This window comes from Octopus bimaculoides, chromosome 17 (genome assembly GCF_001194135.2).
Source record: "Octopus bimaculoides isolate UCB-OBI-ISO-001 chromosome 17, ASM119413v2, whole genome shotgun sequence".
In the NCBI taxonomy this organism is placed as follows: Eukaryota; Metazoa; Mollusca; class Cephalopoda; order Octopoda; family Octopodidae; genus Octopus; species Octopus bimaculoides.
In genome coordinates, this window is record NC_068997.1 from 38,033,268 (window position 1) to 38,043,890 (window position 10,623).

Genomic DNA, 10,623 nt, shown 5'->3' on the forward strand with positions numbered 1-10,623 from the left:
TGTCAGAACGCAAAGAGATGAAACAAAGACTGTGAGACATCTTGTCTGACACTCTAACACTTCTGCTAATCCACTGCTCGGTATTGGTACATTTTTATTGACAAAGTTGACATCGGTGGTATTTGAATTCAGAACGCAAAAAGGCAAAGCAATACTCCAAGACATTCTAACTAACGCTTTAACGACGTTGTCAAACCAAATTCTCGTTATGAGTTATCATTATATGATTTTTTTATAACTGGTACAGGAAATGTTTAAATACAAATTTTCATTTTCTGTCTGATAGAGAAAATATTGTATCAGGATTTAGCACTCTTCAGGTCTGTTGCTTTTATTTAATCAGATCAACCTTGATCAAGGAAACCTATGATGGCAAATGATTCAATCGTCTTGTCTTGTAAATTTGTGACTGCATTTTCCAATTTGTCCTTGATTTCTGCATATGGAATGGTGTGATTTAAAGAAGTGTGACAGTTATTTAACAGATTTTTCAACTTCTACCAATATTCTAACATTAAAAGTATTTAGGACAATCTTCTGATATACTTTCGCAAATCTCAGTTATTCGGTTCAACCGAAACGACAATGTTACTTTGATTACTCTTGATATATATGAGATCAAAATTCTACTAAATGGAAAATGTCACTGGGTTTGTGATAAATGTAATTCAAAGTATCAAAGCAGATCTGAAGATGCTTGAACGAATTATTCATAAGATATTCAATGACAACCTACTGATCGGAAGACAAGTAGCTGATTGGAAGAAGATTAACGACAAAGCTGCTGGAAGGAATCATTCAGAGATGTTCCGATATTCAGAGATATTCTAATGTTCAAGTGATACAGGACTAAGAGAAGGTGATCAACAAAGAAAAATGAAGGTAGTTTTGGGAAGATTATAAAATACGTACACAGAAATATTATTTCAGAATGTCGTCTTGAACGGAAATGAAAAAGCATATATGAATAAGTACTGAATGAAATAAGTTAAGTAGAAAATGATTTCGTTCTATTAAAATAAATTCAAAAGAATTGGGGAAAATGCGAAAAATTTGGTAATGAAGAGACCAGAATGTGTGGTGCAATCATGAATAATGTTAAGAAGAAACTTTGTAAAATAAGAACTAAATCTAAAGTAGCATAAACATAAATTTCTAGAGTGAGATCTTAGATTTCAAAAAATATCAATGACTGAACTATTATTTGATTGCTTGAAGAATTCTTCCTGTACGTTAATAATGAAACAAACAGAAACAAATAAATGGCAAAATTAAGAGTGCTAGAATTGATATTAAATTTGTCAAGGATAATAGAGAAACACTCCATTATTTAGGAAAGTATATGTTAAGAACCATAATTATGCTAAAAGACATAGCAATTCATTAATTATTTTCGATATAAATTCTATAATAGATCTTCAAATAATTTTTTTCATACACATCTAAATATACAATACACGAAAGGCTTTCCCAACGTATTTACGTTATTTTTCTGAATATCATTACAATATTTTTGTAACAACTGTAATATATCTTAGGTCAATATTTGTCATATATCATTTGTAATACACAATGTAGCTTCATATGTAATCATTTTATTACGTTTAATAACGTATTTACATGTCATTCAAACTTCATTGATAACTTTATTCACGGAAACACGCCTAATCGTGATTGAATAAATAAGAAACTTTCATTTTTTAAATACTAATTTTGGATTGGCTTCAGAATAACATTTACTTAATAATAAGTTCAATAAATTATCATAACAGTCCAGGAGAAAAATATCAGCACAAAACACATTCATGTAATGAAAAACATTAAGGTCGAAAATACCAAGAATGAAAATATCATGTCCGACTTAATTGATAAAGTAGGGCCAATGACTCTCTGTAAACAAATAATTGGCCAACAAAATACGCAAACATACAATGCATCTTTGAATAAAGTCACTATAAAGTGAAAAACGACGAGTAATATAATAGTTTTAGAGTGTGGAAGCAAAAAAGACTCTGTAACAGAGAGAAAAGTTGAATTAAAAGTGAAATCTTGTATTATAGAAAGAAAAAAAATGAATTTATCGATATCTCTTGTCAGCAATCTAATGAGACGAGTCAAAGTAATAATAGTGTTTCACAGATGTACAAATAGATTATATAAAGCGAGTTATCCTCAAACAAACTTCAACTACTAACTGTTCTCTACTCAATCAAGATTCAGATCCTGATAAAGTACTTAAATTGAAACATCCACTAGATCAATATGCAAACAAAAATACTGTAGTTAAATTGATTATAACATTGATGCAAACATGGGAGATGTGAATCGGAGAATAAAGGATTGGATGGAAATATCGTATAAAAAGTAAAAACATTGGATCTGAATTACTGGATGGTTACCCACATGCAGCTGGAAAGAACCTTGCCCAATAGTATGTATAACATCCAAAACTTACATTAAACCGGTCGCATTTTATAGAACAATAATTTGAACTGAGTAACACGTTTGGATTTAAACTATTTTAGACTAAAACGAAACCAGATATCAAATGCAATTTAATTAAAAATTCTTTTCTTTCATTCCTTGTGATTTTTATATTCTGTATTTTAGAGACTTGCTACATAAGTTGGTATCATCTTATACAACTTTTCAGTTCATAAACAAATTGAATATGTAGTTTATTGCGTAACTGTAGAACTGACACTTGAAAACACTCTTTTGCAAAAATGTTACTTAACTCGCTTTGTAACAATAAGGTTCAGCCCCATGCACGGCACTTTGGGCAAATGTATTCTACTATAACCCCGGGCCAGCCAAAGCTTTGTGAGTGAATTGGATTAAAAGAAACTGTGTTGAAACCCGTCACATGAATGTGCATGTGTGCGTGTATGCGCGCGCGCGTGTGAATGTGTATGTGTGTGCGTATGCTTGTGTGTGTGTGTGTGTGTCTGTGTGTATGCGCTCGCGTGCGTGCTTTTGAGTCTGTGTTCGTCTCTTCCTATGCCGCTTGAGAACCGGTATTGGTTTGTTTTTATGTTCCTGAGACTTAACGGCCTGGTAAAAAAATAAATGATAGAATAAGTACCAGACTTTAAAATAAGTACTAGAGTCGATCTGCTTGACTAAAACCACACTTCAAGGTGGTGCCCCAGCATGGACGCAGTCTAATGACAAAACCAAGTAAAAGATAAGATATACATATGTAGAGATTGTTGAAAATGACCAACTTCAGCTACTTAATATAGGTCTAATCTATTATTAACCAGGTTGCTCTTGTCCATATACTTAAAAGTGTCTTACGTTTCCATAGAGCACAGATCGCACCCGTATTAACTATCTCTATAAGGCTGTGCTTTCCTTATAATATCCCATTTAAGGCTAAATTCGATTCTGCTTTCCTTCAGCTCCCAAATCTTGCTAGATAAGGACGTACAATTGGCCTTATATTTGAGCCTAAAAGATGAAAAAGGGTCATTAATACGTTTTTTCATATTTATTGAACATCCTGTATATACAAAGTTACCAGCTACAGTTGTGATAGATTATGTTTTGGGTTAGACATTGGCCTAATAAAAGACAGTGAGATTTAAACCTACAATTGCAACTAGGAGAATTACTACTATTAATATTATTGATATCAGACACAATAAGATATATGCTTCAACACACGAATTCACATAGGGAACTACTCGTATACTTGTGTGCAGCTAATATACTTCTCTCCATAACTTTCTGCAACTTTGCGTAGGCCTCTGAGCAGGTATCACCATGAGAACTTTCTCTGCCATGGTCAATACGACGATCACACGCTATACACCTTTCTTCCAAGCACTACTGTAAACACTGGAAGTGAGCTACAACGTAAAAAACTTAGTGCGCATACACAGCAGAGTTCACGGTCAACCTGTGCCAAATAGCTTTATTCTGCGTACTTTATCTTCGTTACTATGACAATAGTCCTGACACTTATTTATCAGACTCGTATCGAACTGTACGTATATGAGTGCTCAACACCGCATTAGTGGATAAATATTCTTTATTTGTGGTTTAACCAGACTACTATTGGTTTCATGATGAGAGAGATATCTCCCAGCAATTATTCAAGTTTGCCACATGGGACATTGCTATTCGTCTCCATCTTGGGTGAAAACAAAGCAGGTGATGGGTCCTGCATGAAATTTCGGAATGTGAAGAGGTTTTATCCCTAATATTTAAAATGCTCGCTTTTGATGTAATAATGTTTAATTTTTCAGTGATGCAAAGTTCGTGTTTTCTGCCCTGTCCCCTGTATTTGTTGGCCTTTTCGAAAATGCTCCTGGTTATCTTGGGGTTGTTCATATGATTTTGTTGTGCTCTCATTCAAGACAGAGACGAACACTAGCGTGTCATGTGGCTCACTCTTGAATAATTGTATAGTTGTGGAGAGTTACCTTTCTCAACATGAAATCATGAAACGAATAACTTGTGTGTGTGTGTATGTATTCTCTTTCTCTCTCTCGCTCTCTCTCTCTCACTCTCACACACACACAAACACACACACACACACACACACACACACACACACACACACACACACACACACACACACACACACACACACACACATATATATATATATATATATATATATATATATATATACACACACACGTTTGTGCGTGTTTATGTATGTGCTTGGGAGTCAGTGAATGCTGTACGTGTGTGTAAATATACTTGTGTGATCGTCTGTGCAGGAATATCTGTATTAAAAGCTGTAAAATCATTACTCAAGTATGCAATACATGTTGACTGTGGAGAGAAGAGTTGCATCAAAAGTGTAATGCAATCGAGATACAACCGAGAAGAGAGCAGTGATCGATAGAAGAAAATTCTTACTTCATTGAGAATATGAGACAACTATAATTAAGACGAGTAAGTTAAAAGTAGACGCTGGAGAAAAAGCATCTTAACTCAGTTAAGAACAGCAAATACCACCTGACAGACCATAAATCAATAGACATTTGCCTAGGAAAGACAGAGAATTTGTTCCATTAGATCAACAGCTTTAAACTGATAAACCGGACGTATTATAAATGATGTTATGACAAAAGAGTGCTCTAATCTCCTTTGTGATCTTTCTTCAGTTACTGAAATGTGCTGGGGCAGAATGGCTGAACTTTCAGCCAACTAACAGCATTTAATCGAAAAGATACTACAAAATAACAATCCAAAAATCTTATGAAGACGTAATATTGAGGTAGTTGACACCAAAACAAATAAATACGTCTTGAAGTTGCTATACAAGGTAAGTATATTTGCTGTAAATGGTACTGGGAATTATTGATATATTATTAAATCTGAGTTCGATGTTCTTAAGAAGGATTGTAAGTATATTAACAATAATATTTGGAGTATCTTAGTTCAATTTCTTAAAACAATCCAATAAATCCGCAATTACAAATACGCTGAAAACATTCACATCATATCGAAGTTATCATCCATTATGTGTAAGTATTAAGCTGAGGTCTTAGGTTTGCCACGGGTCCTAAGTCTCATAAGGCCAAGACAAATCTTGGTTTCAATGGCGAATAAGTGACTGAGATTACATTAACGTTGGTCCGTTACAGTAAACAATATGTACACGAAATTTCATTCACATTTTAGGCTCACGAGAAAGGAATATTATTATATCCTCCATTTTCCCATGAGTCCACAAAGGGTAACAATAATAACAACAACAACAACAAAATCAACAATTCTCTCTACTGTAAGCACAATACTGAAATTCTGAGTGCAGGGAGAAGTCGATTACATCAACCCCAGTGTTCGTCTAGTACTAGTTCTTATTTTTATAGACTCGAAAGGATGGAAACCAAATTCGTCCTCAGCAGTATTTAAATCAACAAAAACAACAATCCTTTTTCCAGCAGGCACAGGACCTGAAATTACGAGAAAGGGAACTAGTGTATTGCATTGACCCCCGTGGTTTGACTGGTACAATTTTATCGATCCTGATGAAAGGCAAAGTTAATAACGGCGGGATTTAAACTCAGAAAGCAGAAAAACGAATGAAATATCGCTAAGCATTTTGTCTGACGTACTTATGACACCAGTGCAAAAAGATTCTGCTAGGTCGCTCCTCTGGAACTTCACCATTCAAACTGACAGAAAGATAGATATATTGAAAGATTTCAGACAAAAATCATGCCACCTCATTGATATGACTATCTCAATCGACATAAATGTATCTGTCAAGACCTACCAAATACTGAGCAAGTATAATGAACTTGAAATAGAAATTGACAAAATGTGGAACCTCAAGACTAAAACTATACCTGTTGTCATAGGTGCCCTAGGAATGATAGCAAAAAGGGCTTATTCTTACCTAGCTCAGATACCAGGAAACCCCAAAATGGCAGAAATTCAAAAGATAGTGCTCATGGGAACTGTCCTTATCTTACGTAAAATACTGTGTATGTAATCTCAAATTTTAAAACAAACTCATAATATTCTTGTTTTCTTAAACGTTCTCTAAGACAATACTATGTGCAAAACCAAATATATGGCAAAACACCAACATGAACTTCTAACTTGTTGTCTGTTGAGGTCTCTGGGTGCGACTTGGAGTCAACTTGTACAAATACAAAGCAAAAGTCAAACATACTCCTACGTAAAATCAACGTAAATTAAGAGCTTAGCTGAAAAAGAACGGACCTCGTCTCAACCACCTTCTGTCCATGGATGATTTAAAACTGCTTGCAAATATAGTAACTGAAATGGAGAGGCGGGTTGAGAGTGTGCAAATGTGCAGCAAGGATATAGGGATGGAATTCGGTATCTCGAAGTGTGCAGTGCTTACTTTGAAGTGGGGGGGGACAGTAAATTGTAGGGGCATAGAATTGCCAAACGGTGAGAGAATGGAAGACCCGGATGATGATGGGTACAAGTACCTCGGGATCTTGGAGCTGGACAATATTTTGCACAGAAAAATGAAAGACAAGGACAACAATGCATATTTGAAGCACCTCAAACTTCTCTTGAAATCAAAGCTCAACTCAAGGAACTTCGTAACTGCCATCAACATGTTGCTGTAGTTCGCTATTGTGCACCCACCCTGAGATAGACACAAGCAGATATTGACCAATTCGATCACACTTACCCGCAAGACAATGACAATGTATGGTGCCCTCCACAATAAGGCAAATATACACAGGCTCTACATAGGGAGATAGGGAGAGGTAAGGGTGGATGTAGGCTAATTAGCGTACGGGAGTGCAGCAACAGTGAAAGAAGAAACATGGCAGAATATTTGGTAAACAGTAAACAAGACCTGCTACAGTATGCTACTAGTGCAGGAATTAACAAAAATTGTCTTTCGAGTAGTGCTCATGAATTCCGATCAAGAACAGCCAACGAGAAAGAAAAAACCCTACTCTGTTTGGAATTACATGGTCAGTTCCACTGCGAAACCAACAAATTAAAAGACCAGGAAGCATCATCGTGGTGGCTCAACAAGGGTGACCTAAAAAAAAAGAATACTGAAAGCCTAATCATCACCAGGCATTGAATACCAATTCAGCGAAAAAGAATATATACCACACAAGTGCATCGGGCCTCTGCAGAATGTGTGGGAAGTGGGTCGAAAGTGCGACTCACATATTTAGTGCTTGTGAAAATCTAGCGCAGAAAGAGTACAAGTGTAGACACGACAAAGCCTCCACATGCCGTAAGTATGGATATGAGGCCACAGGTGCTTGGTGCCAACATACACCGGAAAAAGTAATGGACGAAAAGGGGAAGGCAAAAATCTTCTGGGACTTAGATTTCCAGACAGGCCGGATATAGTAATATTTAGGAGGGAAAAACAAGAGTGCCTAATAATCGACGTAGCAGTGACAGGAGATCAACATATTATCATGAAAGAAAGAAAAAATATTGATAAATATGGAGACCTGACAATTGAAATCGCTAAGATGTGGCAGCTACGAGAGTCGAACATAAAGGTTATCCCTATTGTCATCGGAGCATTGGGTTCAATACCACCCATTCTGAAAAAAAACATCTGAGTACCTTAAAGATACCCTACAATCTAGATGTATTGCAAAAGTCGGCATTATTTGGAACAACATGCATATTGCGTAAAGTACTGACTGTCTGAGGTCCTTGTTGTGACTTGACAAACGGTACAAACCCCCGGTAGACACAATATCTTCAATCAATAACCTCACGATATTGTATACTGTACGACTATAATAATAATAATAATAATAATAATAATAATAATAATAATAATAATAATAATAATAATAATAATAATAATAATAATAATAATCATAAGGTGCGGGAGTGGCTGTGTGGTAAGTAGCTTGCTTACCAAACCACATGGTTCTGGGTTCAGTCCCACTGCGTGGCACCTTGGGCAAGTGTCTTCTACTATAGCCTCGGGCCGACCAAAGCCTTGTGAGTGGATTTGGTAGACGGAAACTGAAAGAAGCCCGTCGTATATATGTGTATATATATATGTATGTGTATATGTTTATATGTCTGTGTTTGTCCCCCCAACATCGCTTGGCAACCGATGCTGGTGTGTTTATGTCCCCGTAACTTAGCGGTTCAGCAAAAGAGACCGATAGAATAAGTACTAGGCTTCCAAAGAATAAGTCCTGGGGTCGATTTGGTCGACTAAAAGCGGTGCTCCAGCATGGCCACAGTCAAATGACTGAAACAAGTAAAAGAGTAAAAGAGAGTAAAAGAGTAATAATAATAATAATAATAATGAAGAAGAAGAAGAAGAAGAAGAAGAAGAAGAAGAAGAAGAAGAAGAAGAAGAAGAAGAAGAACAACAACAACAACAACAACAACAACAACAACAACAACAACAACAACAACAGCAACAACAACATCACCACCAACAACAACAGTATATTAGAAAAATATAGGCAGAAAGCTTGGAATTTGTGGGGAACGGGACGAATCGATTACATTGTTCCTGGTTTTCAATTGCTACTTATTTCATTGACCCCAAAAATATGAAGGGCAAGGTAAAAGAGAAGGAAAAGTTTCGAAAACCTTTTCATTTGTTTTAAGTTGTCTGACAAATACTGACTGGATTTCTAAAATATACCAGGGCTGACATAAAACAACCACAGCGAGTTATCTAGACAGTATCTAGATAGGGCTTTAGTTAGGTCACAGTTAGGTCACTCGTCATTTACACAATCAGTGAGAGAGTGACTTGTTAAGAACGATTACATTGGGGTTGATATCGTTGACCATAAAGCTAGCGTTGGAGACAAATAAACTGCAGTGAGAGTTAGTAACCTAGAAGAAAAGATTAGTAAAACATCGCAATCGACGTGCTAACGGTGAGCTCGGCCCTTGATCATTTCTTCAATGCGAAATTCCAAGTAGGTGGAGTGAGAGCATGGACTCTTGCACTAAAACACGAGAAAACAAAATCTGGGCGATGGTCCTGACTGGAGGAGGTACAACGTGGTACAGAACCACGACTCGGTCTTTAATTAAGCACTGATGATTCAGCTTTCACGTTGGTTACCGGAAAACTTTTGAAAACACTTTGTGGAAATTCTTTCCAAAAGTCCCAACGTCACTGTTTCTTTATATTTTTCTGTACCATTCGGCCTTTTTGTGGATAATAAAGAAAAAACTTTCCTGCTGTTGTTGTTGTCAGTATTATTATTTTTATTATTATTATTATCATTATCATTATTATTATTATTATTATTATTGTTCAGTAGTCTTATTTTTATAACGTGCTTTCACTTCACTACCGAGCGCAGCTCTGTGCGCCTTGGGTATGTGCTGTGGTTTGCTGTGGTGCTCTTATGTTTACTGTATTGAAAGTGCTTTGCGTAGAATGTGTGCAGTACCCAGTAGTGCAATTTTCTGTATGTTATATATATTTGTAAGTCCTGGTATTTTTGTTATGTATTTGTCTGAATATTTTTTTATTATACCTAAGGCACCTACTATGATAGGAATTGTTATTATTATTATTATTATTATTATTATTATTATTATTATTATTATTATTATTATTATTATTATTTCCAACAATCGTCTTATCAAAATTCTGACAAATACTGTAATCTATAATTCAGTCTTGAGTTACAGTTACGTGACATGGTAAACTCACAAGACGCAAACGAGTCATAGAGAATAATCTCAGAAATATAATGTGTGTATGTTTCTGCGTGCGTGTGTGTGTGTGTGCGCGCGTGTGTGTGTGTGTATGTGTGCGTATTTATTTGTGGGTGGGTGGTTTGTGGTTTGTGTATCAGGTATTGTTTCCTTTTTTTTTGAGGGCATATTTATATTTGTACGAATGTATATATATATATGTGTGTTTTATAGTTAATCACTCACTTCAAATAGTTGGTCATCTTGATCATCAAAGGGGTATCCATCGAGTCGGTTCACCACTTCCGCTACTCCTGAAAAAATATATTTAAATTAGTTCGCATAAATTAAGCATTTACTGAAATGGTTGCAGCTCAATATTTGTTCTCTTACTGGGATAAAAATATAGTAAATACGTTTTCATTTAACTCACGGACATACACACGGACACACACACACACACACACACACACACACACACACACACACACACACACACACACA

The 10,623-nt window shown here is 35.7% G+C and overlaps 1 protein-coding gene across 1 annotated transcript in view; it reads right to left on the reverse strand.

The window, feature by feature from the left end:
- LOC106884049 (dual 3',5'-cyclic-AMP and -GMP phosphodiesterase 11A) overlaps positions 1 to 10,623 on the reverse strand; it is a 359,609-nt gene that overhangs the window by 115,992 nt on the left and 232,994 nt on the right. Inside the window, exon 9 of the mRNA XM_052973868.1 lies at positions 10,366 to 10,433. Coding sequence (XP_052829828.1) covers positions 10,366 to 10,433 — 68 coding nt within the window. The remainder of the gene's footprint in view (positions 1 to 10,365; positions 10,434 to 10,623) is intronic.